The sequence below is a fragment of the Sturnira hondurensis genome, unplaced genomic scaffold (assembly GCF_014824575.4).
Source record: "Sturnira hondurensis isolate 20B ecotype Veracruz unplaced genomic scaffold, ASM1482457v3 Scaffold0004136, whole genome shotgun sequence".
Taxonomy (NCBI): domain Eukaryota; kingdom Metazoa; phylum Chordata; class Mammalia; order Chiroptera; family Phyllostomidae; genus Sturnira; species Sturnira hondurensis.
The window spans coordinates 6,742,800-6,765,478 of NW_028076767.1; the positions used below are offsets into that span (position 1 = coordinate 6,742,800).

At 35.7% G+C, this 22,679-nt stretch overlaps 2 protein-coding genes and 1 long non-coding RNA gene across 3 annotated transcripts in view; 2 read left to right on the plus strand and 1 right to left on the minus strand.

Moving 5' to 3' along the window:
* The window catches only part of TYW5 (tRNA-yW synthesizing protein 5), a 22,713-nt gene extending 12,052 nt beyond the window's left edge, over positions 1 to 10,661 (plus strand). Inside the window, exons 4-8 of the mRNA XM_037043683.1 lie at positions 732 to 776; positions 1,562 to 1,699; positions 3,432 to 3,519; positions 3,915 to 4,031; positions 6,526 to 10,661. Of these exons, the coding sequence (XP_036899578.1) occupies positions 732 to 776; positions 1,562 to 1,699; positions 3,432 to 3,519; positions 3,915 to 4,031; positions 6,526 to 6,782 (645 nt within the window). The 3' untranslated portion in view covers positions 6,783 to 10,661. The remainder of the gene's footprint in view (positions 1 to 731; positions 777 to 1,561; positions 1,700 to 3,431; positions 3,520 to 3,914; positions 4,032 to 6,525) is intronic.
* On the minus strand, positions 9,417 to 22,355 carry CUNH2orf69 (chromosome unknown C2orf69 homolog). The gene is made up of 2 exons (XM_037043681.1): positions 21,887 to 22,355; positions 9,417 to 13,934 (listed from the first exon to the last, which is right to left on the minus strand). Exons 1-2 carry the CDS (start codon positions 22,211 to 22,213, stop codon positions 13,110 to 13,112), a joined length of 1,152 nt encoding a protein of 383 aa, XP_036899576.1. The 5' UTR covers positions 22,214 to 22,355; the 3' UTR covers positions 9,417 to 13,109.
* On the plus strand, positions 17,103 to 19,773 carry LOC118985267 (uncharacterized). The gene is made up of 3 exons (XR_005066084.1): positions 17,103 to 17,318; positions 18,220 to 18,302; positions 19,587 to 19,773. It is a non-coding gene; the product is annotated as an uncharacterized LOC118985267 (long non-coding RNA).
* Positions 22,356 to 22,679: the final 324 nt, after the last annotated feature.

The following is a 22,679-nucleotide window of genomic DNA, read 5'->3' on the forward strand; positions in this document are numbered from 1 at the left end:
TGTTAAGGGAAGTAAGCTGTAGTCTGAAGTTCGTGCTGTAGTGGCCAGTGTGGGTGTACGAGCAGCAGAACCCCTGCCTCGGCTCGCCCTGTGCCCGACCCAGTATCTCAGTTCTCTTCTCACAGGAGAGGCTGCAGCGGTAATGTTTTACCATTCCGACAGTTCCCTATTATAGCTACTCGGTGCAGTATAATTGATAATTTTTTGAAGTATCAAATTTAATACTCTAAAACGACATTTCTAATTCATATAGGAGCTTCCACTTGAGGATTTGGCTTGAGACTTTATATAATCAGGAATAGGCATAGCTTGATAAAATACAGTGTTCTAGATTTAAAAAATTTATTGAAGTATATTTTATTTATCCCCTATTGTCCATTTGTATTATATACAGAAGTTTGTTGTTGTCACTCAACAATACCTTGAGATCATGTGTATTATACACATAGGAATTCTTTTAAGAGTCTAAATTGAGCATTGTGATTTCAGATGTGGTATGTATAAATTGCTTTTAGAATTAATTTTACTTATGTTTTGTGGATCCAGTCATTATTTCAAACAGTATATAAAGACATTCCTTCATGTGGCCACCAGAGAGCATTACTAGAAAGAGTAAGAAAACAACTTTTTCGAAACAAATGGGTTAGGTTTTAAAACTCATTTACTTTCATTTTTACTTTCTAGTATTTTTAAGTGAATATTGATGTTATTTTTTCTTTGGGATGTTTAAGGACGAGAAGTACTACTTACGATCACTTGGGGAAGACCCTAGAAAGGTAAGAATTCTGAATGTGAAAATATAAGCCTAAATGGATGTATATGCTTTAACTGGCACTACAGTTTTTGTACCTATTGCCTGTTACGTCACCTGTTTTATTTTGGTTTATTGTTTTCTCAATTATTCATGTCCTTGAATAAGTACAATTATTAAAAGTTGACAACTTACTTTTTAAGTAGGACCATAGAATCTTAGTGTTTAAAGTCATCTACTGCAATCTCTCTACACAATTAAATTCTTCCTACTGTATATTTTATGGATTGCAATTTAGCTAGTAGAATCTTAAATAATTTTTAAAAATCTGAATAATTCATTATATAAGCTTTGCTATCCATTTGGAATTTAATTAATATGGCTGCAATGTTAAGGAGTGGTCCCCAAAATGATTAAGATAATATTTTTTCCATTTATGTCACCATTTAGTTGTTTACCTTTTTTAATTTTCCTCCCTCAATAGAATCACATAGCTGGTAACATTCAAGTTGTTGACTCCTAAACTTAAAATACTGAATATTAGATGACAACTGTCTGAATCTTGCTTAAAGTAGGAAAAACTATAAGTGAAGCAGTCTAAACTTAACAGTGATGTTGTTGAGTCTACATTCTTGTAACTGTGTGTTCCTTCACTCGTTGGCTCTGGTCATACCCTAGTACTTTAAAGCAGTGAACAGAATTTTATTCCATTCCTCCTTTACATCATAGGTTCTCATGGAAGCTTTAGATAAAATAAGCATTACGCCAGTGTTGTGTTTATTAAAATTCTTACTGTTTCTCTCAATGCAGGATGTTGCAGATATCAGAAAGCAGTTTCCTTTTTTGGAAGGAGATATTAAGTTTCCAAAATTCTTCAAAGAGGAGCAGTTCTTTTCCAGTGTTTTTCGAATTAGCTCCCCAGGATTACAACTTTGGACCCACTATGATGTATGCTACATAAATGAGAAATCTGAAGTTGCTGTAGATCTTAGCATTTATAGAGTTAACAGTCACTGTTTTAGCTCTCTGTAGGCTACCCTGAAGGTGTTCAACATGCAATTTGTTGAAACAGGACATTTGAAAACAGGTGCTCTTCAAGGTAGTCATCTGGGAGTTACTAGCTAATGCCAAAGCCTAGTTTATCACATTTGCATTTCTCTGTGGTTTTGTCCTTGATTCATCATTACACACACACACGCACACGCACACACACACAGAGTTTTATGAAGTGGTTTTTTTTTTGTACATGTGAAAATGGCCATCAGATGAGGGGCCAGGTGGTGAAAGTGGAAGAGGTGATAAGGCCGTGGTGTGACGGTGTTGAAATGATACACATGGTTAAAGGGAACTGTCATTCAGGAGAAGGGCGGCAGAAGCTTGTGGAGAGCCATTTCAAGTTATAAGAATTTGGGGAATCCGGAGGTCTTAGGATGTCAGATGTCTACTGTATTTGTTGACTAGCAAGATAGGTAGATTATTCATCTTGATCATTTATTCTACAGTGTTAATTTTATTTGCTTAAATATATGCATATATTTTAAAAACTTGGAAAAAGCTAGCATTGTGTATGGTGTGGTGTTGGGTAGAGAAATTTAAGAAGTTAAAGCAATACCTAATGGGTTTTAAAGGTATTTTTTTAAAGTTCTAAATCCAACTATATTTTTATAAGAGTGTTCTTAATTCCAGCTGAGGACCTTTTGGGAGGATTTTAACATAGCAACTCTATAGTTAAATGAAATAGACATAAAATCAAAGCTTATTTTTAAAGTTTTACATAAATGTTATATATATAGTGATAAAATCATGTGATAACTTGAATACATTTTAACTGAATTCTATGACTATATTTTTAAGTAGTATATCTTTTATGTTGACTTATAATGGAATATTATAAAGCTTTTCATAAATTAAAAATAAAGGAATGCTAGTATATAGTTATTCTATAGTTAAGGTTTGTGTAAGTAAAGGGTTAGTGGTAAAATAAGAAATCCTTAGGTAGGGGTGATACGTAAATAATCGCGAATATATTTTCCTTAGCATTTAATTCCTTAGTTGAGAATTGATGTAGCTCTGCCTTCCAACACTTTCCACATTCTCCACCTATGACGTGCACCCACGCATGCACAGGAAAGTCAGGATTGCTCCGTCAATAACGATGCCGAGGAAATGTGCAAGTCCTGTAGAAATAATTTAGAAATCAGGATGCCTGTAATCAAATTATGTTGGCTACGTATCAGAAGTTATGAAAAGAGCAGTGGTTGCCACTGCATCGTACTGCATCGTATTTTCCCAACACCTAATTTTCTAAGTGCTTTTAACCTGTTGCTGAACGTTGGCCCTGTAGCATTCTTGGACAGTAAGTAATACATGAGTGTACTAGCAAGGGGAGCCTCAAATAGGTGAACAACCTCAGTCATGGTGGGGCAAGGCAAACAGTTCTGACTCCACGTTTCCTAATGGCTTGCCAGCCCTTTGCATTTTAAGGCAGTGCTACAGAAATACCTTTAATAAAGGAACATTCATGTTTGAGATACAAATGTTTTCATTACTATAAGAGTTTTAGATAATCTGAGACATCTTATTAAAGGATAGGATTTACAGTTAACTGTTTGGAATACCATTGGTTCTATTTATGTAAATTTTAGGTACTGTTCATTCTTAAGTTCTTTTTGGTCTTTAGGTAATGGATAACTTCTTAATACAAGTGACAGGAAAAAAGCGTGTTGTACTGTTCAGTCCTCGAGATGCCCAGTATTTGTATTTATCAGGTACTTCTTTTTTTAAAGTTTTTGAAGTGTGGCTTACTTGGTACTTGTTTTTGAGAAATCTCTGTATTCTCATAGAAAAACATTTTGTGGCTTCTTCCTAATCAAAATGTATTGTGTTCTCCATTGTGTACATGTATACATGTAATGATAGGCTGTAGGAAGAATGAAATTTATTAACTTTCTTAATTGCATTACATGGATGTCAGTGGTCATAGATAAAGGGTGGGTCATTGAAAAATGTCTTGGGTTTCAGGAGAATAGTAGTTGTCCTCACAGTGTGGGTGCAGCAAGTAATTGTACAGAAAAAACAAGTTTTCAAATTTATATTTGTAATTAACATTTTTAAAAATGCTAACTTTGCTCAATATATATTATCCTCTTTTGGAAATTTTCAGGTACTAAATCAGAAGTACTGAATATAGATAACCCAGACTTAGCGAAATATCCACTGTTTTCAAAGGCTAGAAGGTATGAATGTTCCCTTAAAGCTGGAGATGTATTATTCATTCCTGGTAAGAATTCTGGACCTCTGTGACTTGATATTTGTAAATATAGTAAAGCATATTTGTTATATGTATTCTGTCCTATACAAGGTGATGTTTATATGCAGCTGTGTGTTTAAAGTATGCTTAGACAAATTCTTATAAAATGGAGTCTTGTTTTTCAAAGGCAACCTATAAATACATTACTATACTCTTATTTTGTTAAGTGACATAAAGCAAAATGCTTTATATCAGGGAAAAGACTATACCAGGTTGTTCTTTTTAATCATTTTATTTTAAAATATTTATGTATTTTCAGAACTATGTCATTTTTTCCAAGAAGTGGTAAATATATTTCAAAGCCAAAACAGATTTTATAAAATACCAAACTGTTATAATCTCCAACACCTGTCTTTCGTGTTATTTTTCTACAGTCTGAAGTAGTGTACATTTCTTACACAATAAATAGGCATCCTCTTACTAAACATCTGTAATTATTCTAAAGGAGATGTCTGCAAATTATAAAAATCATAATTAAGATTAAATGGTTACATTAATAAATTCTATATATGGTTATTTTCCCATACCTAAGTTAATATATTCATAAACATTAATACCTCTCTTTGGTGATAGAATTAAGTAAAAAGTATTAATGAAATATGTTGATCTCACTTGAGGACAGATTATAAATTTTTGAGGACAAGGAACCATGTTTGGTTAATCTTTGTGTGCTCCAAGGGACCTGATACAATATCCTTCACGTAATTGGTTCCTATAAAAATTTGATACATTGTCTTCTTACATTCATTAAAAACAACCAGCACACTAATCTTTAAATCTATGCCATTATTTACATTATTTTCATGTTTAGAGCATGGTCAAGGGCTGTAGTTTTCCATTATTCTGTCTACATTTTTAAAAAAAGGAAAGGGCCAGAAATGCTCTATTTGCATATATTTTGAAATAAAATTAAAAGCTCCATCTTTGGATTTAAATTGAACAAAATGGTTAGCATTTTTTACATTGAATTAAAAAAAGATTCTGAAAGAGTGTTCTTTTGCTAAGATTTTTTGCTAAGTGGTTAAGATTAAAACTGTTTGAAAACTAGTTTTACAAATCAAAATATTTTAAGCTTTTGTTTTTCCTATGGTAGTTTTTTTTTTTTTAAATATTTTATTTATTTATCTTTAGAGGGGAAGGAGAGAGGGAGAGAAACATCATCAATGTATGGTTGCCTCTTGTGCATCCCCTGCTGGTAGTTAGCCTGCAAGGAACCGGCCTGCAACCCAGGCATGTGCCCTGACTGGGAATCGAACCACGATTGTCTGGTTTGCAGGCCCGCGCTCAATCCACTGAGCTACGCCAGCCAGGGCCCTATGGTAGTTTTTGAGTTTGTTTCCAAAATTAAAACATTTTTTGATGTGATGGTACTTCACTTTTGTTTTATTATGGTATTGCCTTAGTATTGTAGCACCTATATTTTGAAAATGTTTCCACTCAATTGAAAGCAAAGAAGTAAACTTTCCAGTGGAAGTAAAAATTTCATTAGCTATATGTGTAATAGGATAAAGATTACTCATCCTCTCCTTCACCAAAATATAGGGCTGGGCCTGTATTTTGTAGGTTTATAATTATAATACAAATAAATAATACAATAATTAATAAATAAAAATACGGGAGTTGTTTTGCATACTCAAAACTACCAGCCCACTTTTTCCCAACCCTGTATTTGCTTTTGTTTAACATACTTATTTTAAAAGAGCTGAAATACAATTATAATTGCATTAGAAATATCAAACTGAGGAAGCTCCAGTGAATGCAAATTTAAGCAAGTTAGAAAAGCAGATGCAGCTTGAACAGGAAGTCTTTGAGAATGAAAGTATTCTGCTGAGTCAGAAAAGGTCAGAAATACTCCTCAAATAATTAAAATGTTCTGTGTACAAAAAATAAATACTTTTCAAAAAAGGTTTTATTTATTTTTAGAGAGAGGGGAAGGGAGGGAGAAAAACATCAACGTGTGAGAGATGTATCAATAGATCAGTTACCTCTCACATCCCCCCAGTTGGGGACCTGGCTCACAATCCCAGCATGTGCTGACTGGGAATCGAACTGACGACCCTTTGGTTTGCAGGCTGGCACTCAATCCAATGAGCCACACCAGCCAGGGGCAAAAAGTAAATACTGTTGACATGGTTGGATGACTCAGAAGTATAAACAAAATAGCCCCAAATCACAGAACCACAAAACAAATACAACTTTATTATGTCTTTCAAGTTAAAAAGGAAAGATTGCTATTTAAAAAAATTTGAAATGTAGGGTTGTACTATTGACACTTGAAATTGCTTGGCAATTCATAAAAGTTAAAATGATTCTGTTAAAAGCTGCTGAGTGTGCTAACGAAGGGATCTAGTTATAAGAATTATTTCTTAACATTGGGTATATGCAATTCGTGATATTTCAGTGACATTTTGAGTTTTTTTTAACTGGAAGTATTATTTTTAACTTACTACATTTTCCCCCTCAGCTTTATGGTTCCATAATGTAATTTCTGAAGAGTTTGGAGTGGGAGTGAATGTCTTCTGGAAGCACCTTCCATCTGAATGCTATGATAAAACAGATACCTATGGAAACAAAGACCCTACTGCAGCATCAAGAGCTGCACAAATTTTGGACAGAGCCTTGAAAACACTGGCTGAATTACCAGAGGAATACAGGGACTTCTATGCACGGCGAATGGTCTTACACATTCAAGACAAAGCCTATAGCAAAAACTTTGAGTAAATAATGAAGTGAATATAATACACATAAACTGAAATACAGTTAAGCTCAAATATTAGAAAAATATAATTCTTTGTTAAAAGAGGAAATCAATTTCAGATTTTACAGTTTACATATAAAAGGGGTGTTCCTGTGGTATCTACTTAATACAGATCATTATGGCTCAAAGAATGTACTGGGCCCACTATTTGGCTTTCAGATACCAAAAAAACCTAAAAATTTAATTTAAAATGACAAGATAATGAATTATAATACATGAAATCTACTGACATATCGGGCTTCAGTGTTTCTCATCCAGTGATCAGCTGTGTTCAGAACCTCTGGGTTTTTTCCTCTTCAGCTGCAGCATTGGCAGCATCCTAAGGCAGGCTGGCTTTGTGGAATGATTGCCAGCAGCAGTTCAGGCCATGTGCACCTTCATTTACATGCTGTGGAGGAGTCAGGCTGGATTCCGTGGCCCCCTCTTAATATGGGAAAGATTTCCCAAATCTTGCTACTATGATTTGCTACCCAAATCCTTGGGTCTCATTGATGTGTACGGTTAGACCGTACCACTTGCTGAGCCAGTCGGTAGCAAGTGGTATGAACTAACCCTTAACCCAGTCTATTCTGCTGGAGCCGGAAGTAGAATTTTCTTCCTTTAAGGCACATATGGGCAGAATGGGTGATTGTTCACATCAGAATTTTGGTAAGAAAGGAAGAAAGGTGGGCAGCCAACAATGTCTACTACATTAATCTTTTGAGTTCCTAAAAATAGATGCCTAGGTCCAAACTTTATAGACTTGGGTAGGTATCTGTATTTGATAGACCTTATAGGTTGTTTAAATCCATAATTAGGGTTGAGAACAGTTGGATTACTGGATGCTAATTTGGATTACTAGTTCTGTGATTCACACAAAACAAATGTTTAATCTGATCTTTTTTTTTGGCATCAGGGTAAGTCAGGCCTGCCCCCTCTTGCAGTTTTTAAACGTCAGAAAAATATTTAAATCAGTTTTAATTATACCTAAGGTTAAGCTTTCACTGAATTAAAGTTTTCCTCACTAAACACTTTTCCACATTTCTCATATTTTAAAAAGAATATTTAATACATGAGATATCCCAACAATCTTATCATTGAAGACAATGAGCCATTGTATGTAGATCTGTGCCGCTCTTTGTTTGGACCTAGTAATTATTTGCACTGTCATTAAAGACAAAATAGATTTACTGAACAATGTGCCCATCTAAAGCAATCTGAATATATGTATTTGGTGCATTTTAGACAAAATAATTTCCTCTATTGAAAATAATTCATGTAGCCATATCCTGTATTTATTTTTTGTGTTATTAACTAAAGGTCAGTAGTTTACATTATACTTCACTCTTTGTACAGAGAACAGATTGGTGATTGCCAGAAGTGGAGGTGGGAGGAATGGGCTTCTACTACTGGTTTAGTGGTAGCAGACTCCCTTAGCTTTTTCTCATATGAGTAGCTCTTTATTTCTCCTTCAATTTTAAATGATAGCCTCGCTGAGTAGTCTTGTAGGTCCTCGCTTTTCATCCCTCTGAATATTTCATGCCAGTCCCTTCTGGCTCACATCCTGTGTTTATGGTTGGATTAATTTCAGGTATGAAAAGAAAATTACAATAGTAAAGGAAAAATATATAAAAATTGCTCTGAACTTCCTAGAAGTCTTTGAGAAGAGGTATTTAAGTTACTCGGGTCAACACAAGTGAAGAGTCTGTCAGAAAAGGAATTGTTCTATTAGCTAGATCTAACTACCAGGTTTTTGATATGTGGTTACGTAAGCAAAGAACTTTTAAAAAGACTTTCCTTGTGAAGGAATAGAAAATAAAACCCCTGTTAATCTGAACAGTATTTATAGTCAGCTTTTTAATAAACCCTCCTTCGTTTTGCCTTTTTTTTTGTACCAGGAAGACAATCAGTGCAAAGTATACAGCCACAAAGTGTGGAAGTAAAACATCGTAATTTGCTCAATGAGTATTCCAATTCAGTTTTATTTAGGAAGCAGAATGAATGACCTTAAGCAAGTTAATGTATGAAACTTATTTTCCTCATCTTTAAAATGGCACACTTTATAGGGTTGCTACAAAAATACAAGGAGATAGTTTAAGGCTAGACATATAGTTGGTGCAAGCTTGCATTATATTCCTCTGCTGAGAAATTTGAGGTGAATTTTATCTAGAAAGCTTGAGATGAACATTTTGGGAAGTTTTAGATTTATCTCCCTGGTTATAATTTTTAATGTTGATGTTTATTTTAATCTTTTTGCCTGCCTAGTTGAGACCAAATGATATATATTTTAATGTACAGAATATCACATGGTATTTGTATGCTCTAACTGCTCAGGAATTCCAAATCTTAGAATTTTATTGCTGAAAGGGATTTTAGAAATCACCTAATCAATCCAGATTGCTTAAATGACTGTCTAGACTTACACAGTTGGGTGAAAGAAACTGGAATTACAGTTGTGGTGACCAGATTAGTTAATTCTCCAGTCTTTCTCCCTTAAGTGCAGCTCCTCTCAGATACTTATGAATATATTACATAGTTATTCTTTGGCTACAGTTTGGGGGCTTGACCTGATCTGCAAAGGAATAGGTTTCCTCTGCCAGAAACTTTTCATTGTATTGCTTGCTACATAGACAAGGGCTATAAACTAAGATGAATGATGATGGACAGGTAGGCAAGAGAGTGTAATAGAAAAGTGGAATACTATGCAGCTAAAGAGTGAGGCAGATATGTGTATGTGTGTATACACACATACATGTACTGGCAAGGAATTTTTCCAAGGTAATTAAGAAACAGGACCAAAACTGGGTGTGGTATGCTGCCATTTATGCTGTAAGTAAACATACAGGGATGAGCAAAAGTAGGTTTACAGTTATAATACAGTAATAAACTTGCATGCATTTATAACTACAAACCTTTTGCTCACTCCATATTTGTATATACATAGAATTATCTCTGCAAAGATACCAAGAAACCAGTAATAGTGCCTGCCTCTGAGGTCAGACAAGTAGCTGGGAAGGCAAATCTGCAATTGTGTAAATGAATTTGGTTTTGCCCTTTATTATAAATAAACAGATTTTAAAATGTGTAGGTTGTAATTCTACCTTTTCATGAACATTAACAGTATTTGTCTTGGTACATAATTACACTGGAATTCTATGTATTTATTTATTCAGAAATTAATTTGTTATTTCCATGGATCAAAACAGGGAAACAGAGTCAACGAGGCCTATTTTGTATCTTTCTGTTCTTTGGAATTGCAGCTAGCTATGTGAACATTTGGAAAGAACTTTAATAACAAGGCTTTTCTCTCACCTATCTAAAGTTGCCAACACATATCTAAGCTGAAATTAGGAAGTTGACGGAGAAAAAAAAAGGTGGGAAGCTGGAACACTGGTCTGGGTGGAGTTGGAACTGTACTGCTGTGACTCCTTCTCCCAGTGCTGAAAGACAGACGTAGTCAGGAGGAACTAGCGTGGATTGGCAGCCAGCCACTTTCCTCTGGTGTTACCTTCAAGGCTCATTTCAAGCATACTGGCTATGAAGCGTCTGAATGCCTTCAATACACTTAAGTTGTATTCTATTTTTAAAAGTTCTATTAAATGAGATCCTAAAATGACCATCTTAAAGCTACTAGCTTCTCTGCCTCTGTACAAAGAAATCTTAATTTACAGATGAGGTCTATCTACATGTGTATCTTCTAAAGCTTGTTTTTCTTAAAGGCCCTTCAAGTAGAACACAATAGCTCTTTTAAGACAAATATTTTCTCTCTTAAGCCTTACACATTCCTATACTCACATGCTGGAACTGTTTTGTTGGTACTGTGTCCTTAGTGCTTACACTTTCCTGTCTTTGGTGGGTGCGTAGATACTCACAAATGAAGTGGGAAACAAAAAAGTCACACTATATTCTGACTAAGTCTCTTGAGGAGAGCTAAAGGAATACTGATACCTGACATAATTAGCACAGAGAAGGAAGAACTTACTTTTGAGAGATTTTGTTCGCTAGGAAATCCAACCAAAAAATTGAAAATAATCCAAATTTTTGTGGAGCAATATGACAGAGATGTACTGTTATAAGAAAGGTCTAAAGTCACTCATTTGAAAAAAACATGGGGTTAACAAAAGCACATCCAAACCCAAACTAGCAAGTGAAAATAGCTTCCTTCCAAAGGATGATCTAAAGTTTTAACAAGTAACATAAAGCACATCCAAACAGACTTCTGTGGATTAAATTTAATACAATTGTACATTCATGCTGTGGCAGTAACTTCCATATTATTTGTATGATGACTTTTCAGTTGACTCATGACACAAAGACACAATTCAAAAGAATACACTAACATTTACAATAGTTTTAAATGTGAAGAAATAACAAATTTGAAGTATTAAAATATTTGAATATGGATAAATGAATATTTTTAATTCAAGAAATATTCTCTAATACTGTTTCATTTAGATGCTATGGTAGTTCCAGGTGTCCAGTGACTTATTTTCAATATCTATTCAACATATAACAAGCAAGCATTCACATGACTGGATGGCTAAAGAACCCAAGTTTTTAAATATCTCAAGTATTTTTTTAATGAATCCTGCTGAAAGTCCTACTTTTTCCATTTTAGTTAATCACATAAACATAAAGGCCTTTCCTTCCCCCCTTGAGAGGGCATTCAGTAGTAACTTAGCTATTTTACATCAGATCCATATGAATTTAACCAAGGATTATAACATTGAAAAGCCAATTACGGTGCTTTAAGGTAATAAAATGCTGGAATCAGGCGACTTGTTGCAATTTTTTGGTGTCAACCATATTTAAGTAAGGTGAAGAAACAAAACTACTTTGTCCAAAAAAAAGTTAAGAGAGACTACTGATTTACAGAATTAAAAGATGTTATTTTTAAGCATTTGCTAAGAAGCCTTTATCTTAAGACTGAATATTTGGAATACATTTATAGACATTAAAATATAATTCTGGGGAAAAACAAATTAACATTTTCTTTCTATATTGTTTTATAAATTTAGATCCTCTGGGTTATTAAGATACTAAGTTTCAGTTGTTTTTCAGTCTGAAAGCAGCATGTTACTTCTTCTGTGCTTTATTTCATGTCCTGCAAAAGCTAATTATAAATAATTAAAAAGGGACCACTCACCTTTCACTTTAATCGCACAGCTATGTTTCAATGTTGGTTGACATTAGCTAGATCTCGGTTTCTCAAAAAGTATTTATCTAGGTCAAGAAAAACAGGCAGAAGGAAACCTCACCCAAATTATGCAGCAGTGTTAAGCAAATTCAGTTTTTGAGCCAAAATTAAATCATGTCTTTAAACTTTTCCCTTATAACTTTTCTTATAGCAATATAATTTTTGCATTCTGGCCAAAGGGAGCTGCTTTCTTTGGCAGACAAAGTCCTGCTTCTGGAGAAACACTGACTTAGATCTATAGAATCTGTCCCCTTGTCAACAGAGCACTAACAAATAGAGTATTATATATTTATTTTACCTAAACTGATCTCAAGAGACTGATATGAAAGAATTTTCAATCTGTAATATATTTTTACCCAATTTACATAATTATGTTCATTTTAAAACAATTTTCCCCAAAGAACTGGTTTTTGGCCAAGATTTAAGAAACTCCAAAATGTCTTAGCCAAAAGTTGTCAATTAAAAATTTAGCCACAGTGCTTAAGTGCAATGTTTTTAAAAACCAACTTTACACTACTGCATGTTCTTGGATATTTGGAAACAAATATATTTTGACTCCTGAGAAAAAACACTTGGTGGCACACTAAAGAATGATTCCATGAGTTTACAAAACATCAAGGCAGGGTACAGTTATTCCAAAACGATGGAAATTATCTGTGTGCCTTTGCTTTGTTTAAAGAGAAATGGTGTGTTTCTACTCAAAAGTTTTCAGTGCCAAAACTGGCAATTACTGTTTAATTGGTAATACTGTGCCACCAAAATTAGTTTTAAATGTTACTCAGAAAATAAACTATTTCCAACAATAACAACTTTAATTACCTTTTATAAGGACTCTACTGTAACTTCATTATTAAGGGTCTTGTAGCTCCTCATAGGATTACCACAAACCACCTTTTAGATGCCAAATGAGCTAGCTGTAACCCAGTCCAAATTAAAAACGGTTCACATTCAGAAGCAAGAAGTACTATTGCACATCACATTTGTATTTCAGGAATGTGTGTTCCCTCCCACCCAAAATGGATGCATTATCTGTGAGTTACATGTCATCTGAATTTATAAAACTCAAAGTGCTGCTTCTCTTCCACTGAACAAGTACATTAGTACTTCTGTAGTCTCAAAATACTTCATGAACCCTGAAGTGATTCTCTATGGAAGGAGCTTCCTTTGCAAAATGTATGTGGCTAGACACCTGCATACCGAAGTCTCCAAGTATCTGAACAAACTTCTTGTGCTCCTTTCCAATCCAAGATCTCATTGGATCACGTACTTGGTAAGGTGTTACATGGGTGTGAACAATAATCCCTGTTTGCGCAAATTCTTTCAAGACTTCTGGATAAGTAATCCAAGTATTGCTTCCTCCAGAATGACCGCCATCCAGCCAGTACATCGTTCTTATACTGTTGATAAAAGCATGTATGTTCTTGTCTTTCTTAGCTTCTTTCAATTCAAAAAGCAACTGATTCAAAACAACACAACCTTTACTGAATCCAATCAAAGTAAAAGAAGCGCCATTTAGTGATGGTGGGTAAAAAGTCATGGCAGACTCATCAAAGTTTTCACAGGGGCTCTCTTTTTCTCCCTGGCAACCATTAGTAGTATGAGAAGAACTAGATCTACAATTAGATGCTTTGGAGTCCTCATTCAAATCTTTCACATTCTTTGGTAGCAAACTGTTCTGACTTAAGTTAAAAGCATTAACTAATAACATATAAAGGTGCTTAAAAGCTCCAAAGTCAGCATTGTGTTCTGGAGCACCAAACATATTACTTTTCACAAAATTGTCATAGCAGCTGAATTTGTGCAAATGCATTCGGGAACACTTTATCACCCAAATATAACTATTGGGGAACCGATGAGCTAAGATGGTGGCAACATTCTCTAGACTCCAGTTTTCCCACTGATAATTCTCAGGATGATGGGTCATAATTTCATGATAATTCTGAAAAGTAAGAAAGATGAAACAAGAATTAAATACACATTTATATAAAATTATTTCCACAAACTAGTTTCCCATTTTTATTGTGGAGGAAGTTGAGATGTTATGATCTATGGTTAATATGCCATAAACGAAAACTATAAATCTGTCATTACTTTCTGGTTATAAAAGTTTGAACAAATCATCTTTTCAGATTAAGCCTCAAGTCCATCAAGACAAGATTCCAAGACATAATAGCTAGGTGGAAGAGGGTATAAGGGGGATAAATGGTAATGTTAAAAATATTCAATAAAATAAAAAGACATTATAGCTAAATAACAGGAATTTAAATAATAAAACACTTCAGAAGGATTATAGCTACTTTTAATAAATTTTATTTAGCATACAATCTATGATTTGCAACACATTAACTGCAAATAAAAATTTGGTTTATTAGACAGAGTTTCTGATCAACACAGTATTTTAAAATATTTCTCAATTAAACCTGTAATCCTGAATGCCTTCCTATTTGGATTACTCTAGCAACCTGAATGCTATATGTTCGATTTCAGTTTTTCTTTTACAAATAAAGCTGCAATAAACATAGAAAAATCTTTTTATACATCTGTGAGTATATCCTTAAATTTCTAGATATAGAAAATTTAGGTCAAAGAATATTTATAACATAAGGTTGTTCATATAGACTATAATAGGGTCTTCCAGAGAGGTACATTTAACTTTCCTTTTATCTTTGTTAAATTTCATAGGCACAGAATGATATTCTAGTTTGGATTAATTCAAAATCTGAATGAAGATGAAATTCTGTTCTTTTTTATTAGCCATCTGAATGTCTACTTGTGTAGGTTCATATCTTCTGCCCTTTTTAAATTGGATCTTATTTGTTTGTAAGTATTCTATATGTATTAATAACTTTAGATTCTAACACATGTATGTAAATTGTTTTCCTCTTAATTTTCGTATGTATTTTTTAAAAGGGAAATTCATTCAAATTTATTCATTTATTCTACAAAATTTATTGGATACCTACTGATTGGGTGTGGATGAGAACAGACTAAACTGTCCACATGCAGCTCCCATTCTAGGGACACAGACACACAATAAACAACTCCATTAGCAAACAGCAACACTGTCCAACAGAAGTACAACATGAGCTACATATAAAATTTTCTAGTAACTACAATTAAAAAGTTAACAGGTGAAAATAGACCTAAATATATTCCAAAATATTACTGTTTCAACATATGACCTATATAAAAAAGTACTACTGAGAGATTATTACATTTCTTTTTCTTACTAAGTCTTTGCAATGCAGTGTCTATATTACACTTATAGCATATCTCAATTTGGGTGCTAAATTTTCATTGGAAATACTTAATCTGAACTTAGATTTCATAAAACTTACTGGTGAAAAACTAGATTCACATACCAAGTTGTTCAAATATACTTAACAACTTTCCAGGACCTGACTTACTAGTTTTTAGATTTAAAGTTAAATATAATTATAAATTTATTTCCTTGATCAGACTAACATTTCAAGTGGTCAACAGGCACCAGTGGCTAGTGACTGGACAGTACAAAATATCAGATGGTGGTTAAGTGCAACGGAGTATTACAAACAAAGCAGGGAAAAGGGAGTACAAAGTTTTGGAGAGAGTGGGAGATTATTATTTGAAAAACAGGGTGATTTCCAACAAGGTGGTAACTGAGAAAGACCTGAAGGCACTGAGGGAGTGAATCCTGGTATTTCAGGCACAGGAAACTGCAACTGCAAAAGTGGGAGCATGCTTGGCACAACCAAGAAGCCAGAGGGGCACCAGAGGAGTGAACAAAAGCAAGAGTGATTGCCAAAAACCAGAAAGCTGCTCAAGAGGAGGGGCTTGCTGATCACATCTTGTAAGACAATATGATCACTTTCGCTTTTGCTCTTATTGGAGTAAGAGGGATGCTATCTATATTTTGAAAGGATTAGCATGAGTGAAGGGGAAACGGCTGCCGAGGCTACTGAAGTATAATCCTGCTGAGAGAAGGTGGCCTGAACCACCTTTATGCAGTAAGAACTGAACTATATGTAGTAGAACTGAAGGTAGTAAGTAGTAGTTAGATTCTGAATATATTTTAAAGACAGAATCAGCAGCACTTGCTCATGGATTGGATACAGAATTTTTCTTTATTTTTAAGTCAGGTACTATAAGTATCAGTTAAATGTACCTCCCTTTTGATTTAGTGATTGTGCTTCTAGGAATTATCTCAATCATATACTTGTGTATATGCATAAAAATATGTATGATATACATTTCTGCTTCAAAGGAACAGGGCAGCTCTGTTAATACTCATGGGTTGTAAAATATTTCACTAAAAAACCCGTGTATGCTATGCCACCATTTGTGTTTTTTAAAACAAGTTTGCACCAGCACAGAATACCCCTGGAGGGACACATAAATTGGCAACAGTGACAGCCTTGGTGGAGGAAATGGGAGACTAGAGGGAATGGGATGAGAGGAGACTTAACTTTACAATGTACAGCCTTAAACAGACAACATTTGTAGCAAAATGAACATTTTTTCCATTAAAAATTAAAACTAATAAAAGTCATACTTAAAAAATTCAGTCTAAATACAAAAGCATAGGATAGAAAACTCTTCTGTAAAATCACCAATTAAAAATAATCATTAAAATGGTGTCTAGCACTCATTTTCTTTAGTATACATACATATATACAAACATGTGTATACAACAGAGTATTCTTTAATTCCCTCTCAACAAGCTGATACAGTTTTCACTTAAAATAGGTATATTATAGGTATGATGCCATATCAATAAATATAGATTTGCATCATAATTTTTAGACTTCTCATCAGAAAGATTCATATCAGTTTATATTCCCATTGGAAGTATAAAAGAGTGCTTATTTTCCCCACATCCTGGCCCACACTGGCTATTGACATTGATTTGTAAAATATCTTTCCTACTATGATGAAATGTCTTACTTTTGATTTAATTTGCATGCCCCAATTCCTAATCAGGTTGAGTATTTTTCTATGTTTATTGGCAATTTTCATTCTTTTCCTTTGTTAATTCTCTTTTCATGTCCTTTGATCATTTTCTTAATGGATACTCAAAGTCCTTCATTAATGGTTTGCATCTCATTAATAGTTTGTCATATATGTTAAAAGGCTATCATTTAATTTCTTATGGATTATGCCACTGCCTTCTGCACAGAGATTTGTGATACAAGTACGATAAAAGTATCATAGGAGCTTATATCCGAAAGGGCTCCTCTAAATTCTTTCTACAGCTAAGGAAACTGAGCTCCTGGAAACTATAGCTATTTTTATAGTTACTGATGATTTTATGATTCTCTGTTGAGACTCTACCATACAGGAGGTGGTGAATCTAAACACTTGTTTTTTTTATTTCCCCCCATGATCAGAGGGGGGGAAAGCTTATACAAAGGAACTGTGAGTATAAAATGTAAAAATGGGTTTCTTACTGTTACATTAAAGCCCAGATTGAAAAACAATGGCTCAGTACTCCCCATTAGAAAAAAGACACCAAGCATTCTCACAGGGCTTGGTAATAATAAGTAGCCAGAACTGGTTCTGCAACCCAGATAATGACTGTGTCAATCTACAGAAAAGGCTAAAGACTGTGGAAAGAGGCCATGTTCTTTGAGAGTTTTCATCCCAGTTGGGAATGTAATGCGCTCATTCTCCCCATAGGAGTAAAAAACCTCTGTGCTTCTCCTCATCCCAATGAGGCAGGTGGCAAGAGAATCTCTTGGAGGGATTACACTTACTCCATGGGCAGATGCTTGCTAAGCTGCAAAAACTTATAGGGCCACTTCATACTACTACTGAAGTGAAGTTAAAAAGAATTTTTAGGAACACATGACACGTGTCTCCAAGAATTTGTAGACATTCATGATAAAGATTTAAGCTAGGTGGATTCATCTTACAGCAGAGTGAAGGGAACTAGATTGGATACAATCTGTACTTTCATCAAAAATGGGGCAAGGGTGCATAAAACAGATATACTGAGTAAGCAAAACAGAAGGACCATAACAGGATCCAGTCTAAGAAGAAGGCTGCCTGTCACAGCCCTAGGCATACATGACCAGGTGTGAAATAACAGAAAATATATACATGGTGGGACAAAAGCAGGTTTACAATTGTGAGTATGTGAAATACAGAGTTTATTCTTATATTATTATTTATTAATCACTGTATTATTTTTCCATATGAATAAGTATGAGCCTATTTTTGCCACCCCCCCCCCTCCCCGGCCCCAGGTCTCTGCCTCTGGTTCCTGGCACAGAGTTCTTAAAACCTGTGGGATTGCCTGGGTGATAGAAATATCTTTTGTTCTAATAAGGTAACTCTTGTTGGGCTCCTGGATTATGAGTTGGTGATCAGAAGTTTGGAACTTTCAGCCCCACTACCCATTTTCCAGGGAGGGACTAGAAATGGAGTTAATGACAGAACATGACTATGAGATTAAGCCACCATAAAAATCCCCAAAATAAAGATTTGGGTAGCTCCTGGGTGGGTCAACGTGTGGAAGTGTTGGAATGTGATGCTCTCAGAGAGACCAAGGAAGCTCTGCATCCCTTCCCATATACCTTACCCTATGCAGCTCTTCCAGCTGACAGAAAGCATATCAGTGACTGCCTGGGCTGAGGGAAAAAGAGACTGACAGATATGAGACACAAGATACTTTTTTAGGTTGTTGAAGACATTGTATAACATGATTGTGGCAATGATTACCTAACTGTAATATTTGTCAAAATTCATCAAATTGTAAGCTTACTCTTAAAAAAAAAAAAGATGTGTAAGTCTATATCCTGAGGCTTTAAAAAAGCAAGAAAATTAGAAAGTGCCTACTTAAAAGAATCCTGATCTGCCTCCAAAATCATTACTGAGGGACAAGAAAAACATCAGGAGATACCTAAAGAAATATGAATTACTATGGCCTCAGCCTTCCTATAATTCAGCACAAGAACAAGTGTAAAATAAAGAGGATACACTGTACAATAAAAGATGATTTAAAAAGGAACATCAAGAAAGTAATGTACTTAGGATTTTAAAATACATGAACAAAAAAAAAACAAAAAAAAATCATATGGACAACCAGATCCAATTAACACCAAACAATGAATCTATGTTAAGATGAGGCAAAGCTTCCAATGATACCCTGCAAAGTTTCCCTTGACCCTATTCTGTTCAATACTTATCCAAGTTATAAATAAAGATATAAAAAAAATACTTACTTAATGTTTATGTGCTACAATCCAAAATAATAGTTCTAAAAGGATCAATACACAAGAAAGATGGCCTGTATGTAACAGGATAAATTTCATATGGATAAACATTAGGCTCAAAAGAATCACGTACAGAGATATGGATAAAGAAATTTGGGCCTAAAAACATTTCATATAATAGCCAAGACTTACCAAACATTTCATGCATTGTTCAAAGCAACATACATTCATTCATTCATTCATTCATTCAACAAGTTATTTACTGAACTACTACTACATATTAAGTATCACAGACAAACTTCACTGTGATGTTTTCATCAGTGAAAAAAACAGAAGCTTACACGGTAGTAGAAGACAGACAAAAAACTAAATAACTACTATGTCTGATTATTAAACAGGATGATCAGAAAATGCTTTAGTGTGAAGGCAACTTTTGAGCAAAGACTTGAAACAGGTGAGGTAACGAATCCTGCATGTATTTGTATGAAAACTGTTCCTCCAGGAAGTATCTTCAAAGCTTTTGGGGTGAAGTGTGCCTATCCTGAACAATTTGGAGAAGACTGGTGTGGCTGGAGCAGAGTAAAAGAAAAAAAGGAGATAATCAGAAAATTGGCACGGTGGAAAAGGCGAAGACAGGGAAGGGCCTTGTAGGACATCAGGAGGTCTCTGGCTTTCAATCTGAATGATATGGGGAGCTCTTAGAGCTTTGAGCAAAGAGGTGTAGCAGGATTTGACTTACATTTTCAAATGATTATTGTCATCACTTTTAGATACATTAAGAAGGTAAAGCCACTTTGATGGTGGATTAAGAGATTCCGTGACAGACTAAAGGATAACTTCAAGATATCTAACCTGAGCAACTAAAAAGAAAGTTTCCATTTCCGAGATGAGGAAGACTGCAGGAAAAACAGGTTTAGAGGCAAAGATCCAGAGACTGTAGGTTTGAGATATCTATTAAATATCCAAAATAAAATACTGCACATACAAATGGTAAGTCTAAAGTTTGCAGTATATGTGCATGCTAGACACACAAGTGTTGAAGGCTGGAAGAGTACAGGGAATATGTAAGGCCACAGGACTGAAGGAGATCACTGAGGGAGGAACAGTAGACAGAGAAAAAGCCCAAGAATAATAATTCTTAGGTAATAATTCTGAGGTAGCTGCAATTGATCAGAGATGTAATAGCTAAAAAGTGCTGACACAAGGTTCAAACCTGGGCAATTTGGCCTAAAAGCCTTTTGATGCCTTATCCTTTATTTTTCTAAAAGACCTGGATTTTTAGAGTACTTCATAGTATGCATAAATCAACGGTATATCATTGTCCAAAAAGCTAATGGAATTTCAGGGTACATAAAGAAACGGATGATGTCAAAACAAATGGAGGTATTACTTTAAATGTAATTAGCACTTTTTAGATCTCACCTGAAGATCTGTTACTGTACTTTTTGGCTGGCACGCTTAAAAAAAAAAACACTTTGAAGGTGCTCAATAAAGGTCAGTTATCATACTATCATGATCATTATTAAAGATGTACACAACAGCTGGTCCACAAACTGGAAGTCTGTCAGCAGTGTTATGCTATTTTCCCAAATGGAGCAATAGGGCATTGATTACATCAAGCTTCTCTTAAATCTTACTCTTTTTTTCATAGTGTTTATTCAGTCAACTAGATCAGTCAATTATTTTGAAGATAAAAGAAAAAACTACTGATATCTTAATCCTCATTTGACTTGAGGCACAAACTTTGTAAGTGTATCATTTTAAATAAAGCATCAATTTCAAAAAACAATAAATTAATACTGTTTAATGGCCGTATTCTAGCTTTACCTGTCTACAGCAACACTATCCAATAGAACTTTCTGTGATGATGGAAGCATCCTTCTGTATTTGCCTTATTCATTACAATACTCGCAAACCTTAGCTGCTACTGAGCACCAGAAATGCAGCCAATGAAACTGAGAAACTAGATTTCTAATTATATTTAATTAACTTAAATTTCTACATATAACTAATGGTTGCAGTATTAGACAAAAAGGTTCTAGATTAATATCTAGACTGACACCCAACTTTCCAGGACAACATAGCCACGGTTATTTGCCTGCGGCTATAAAATTAATAATGAAGATAAAATCACAAAAAAACATAAGTACAAAGTTTAGGTGAGCATCAAAATATTGATAAGCTTAGCAAGTAATGTCCCTTTTCCCCACCCACCCTCCCTCTTAGGATTATTGAGTTTCATTCCCTCATCGCGTTTTGTTTGTCCGTTTGCTTTTTAATTACTGACAGTGGAACACTACGCGCTAAGTTAATTTAAAAGCCAGCTGTGTCCTGCCCAACACACACACACACACACACACACACACACCCTCTCTCTCTGAGAAACCAAGTCATAGAATGAGCATTATTTGGTATTGTCTTATTCCTTCTAAACAGAAGGAATTCGACTCCCTTGAAGCCTAGACTCTTCGAGATCTTAACTCTCCAAGGACATCTTCACTCTGGGGTTACAAAAAAGGGGGATCAGGGGTGTGTGAAAGGGGCGGTTTTGGATTTCGTGGAGTAACGGAGGAGCCACCACGTGTGGTAGTGTTCAGGAGACGCAAGGTACTGGGCGCCGGCTACGAGGGCAGAATCTGGGAAATTCGCACACATGCACAAGAGGAAGGAACAGGTGCCCAGGCAGGCCCCAGGTTACCTGCACATCCCCGGGGAAATAGAGAACGTGATGCTGGGGCGGCGGTTGCAGCTCCTCCTCTGCCGGGTCTCCAGAGAGATCCCGCCGTTCAGGTGCCTCCACCGCCGCCACCAGCAGGAGCAGCTCGTTGCTGCGCTGTGGATCGGCTCCCGGCACCGTGGACAGCTGCAGGCACCGGTGCCGACGCCCCTCGGCGGAGGGGGAGCATCTCGCTGAACTGCTGCCTTCCAAGTTCATGGTTCCGGCCTGAGAGCGTGAGGCGGCGATTCCGAGATGCGGCAGCAAAAGCAGCAGCTGCGGCGACCGAAGGAGCCCGAACCCCCACATGAGTCGCCGCCCCAAGAACGGTTGGCGGAGGGGGTAGGGTCCTTTGAGACGGATTTCACAGGCCGCTCAACGGTCAGTGGGAGTGCCCCCGGCGGGAGTCAGCACGGGGGCGACGACGGCGTCACTGGCAGACGTCTGTGCGCAGCGTGCGTAAGGAAGGAGGGGTGTGTGCGAAGTCGGACTCGGGTTTCCGGAGGGGGGCGATGGGGGCGTGCCCTGAGGAAGGTCGTTTGTGATTGGTGAGTTCTGGCATAGCGGGAAGTTCCAACCAAAATCTAGGAAAGAGGCGGAGGACAGCAAAGAAAGAATGAACCAGACACCCTGTTTGAAGGCGGGCATTTGTGGCGCTTGCGCAGCAGCAGGCGCGGCCGGAAGGTCCCTTTTCAGTAATACCGAATAGGGATTTGAGTATAACATGTGCCAGTTTTGGTAGGCTTACCTTTCAATGAGGGTTTTCTAGTCTTTT

Bases quoted from the DNA above. Each gene is read 5' to 3' on its own strand.
- CUNH2orf69 (XM_037043681.1), bottom strand. From the start codon at position 22,213: ATGTGGGGGTTCGGGCTCCTTCGGTCGCCGCAGCTGCTGCTTTTGCTG. The intron at 13,935-21,886 runs GTAACCTGGGGC...CTTACTTTTCAG, and splicing joins ATTTCCCCGGGGATGTGCAG to AATTATCATGAAATTATGAC.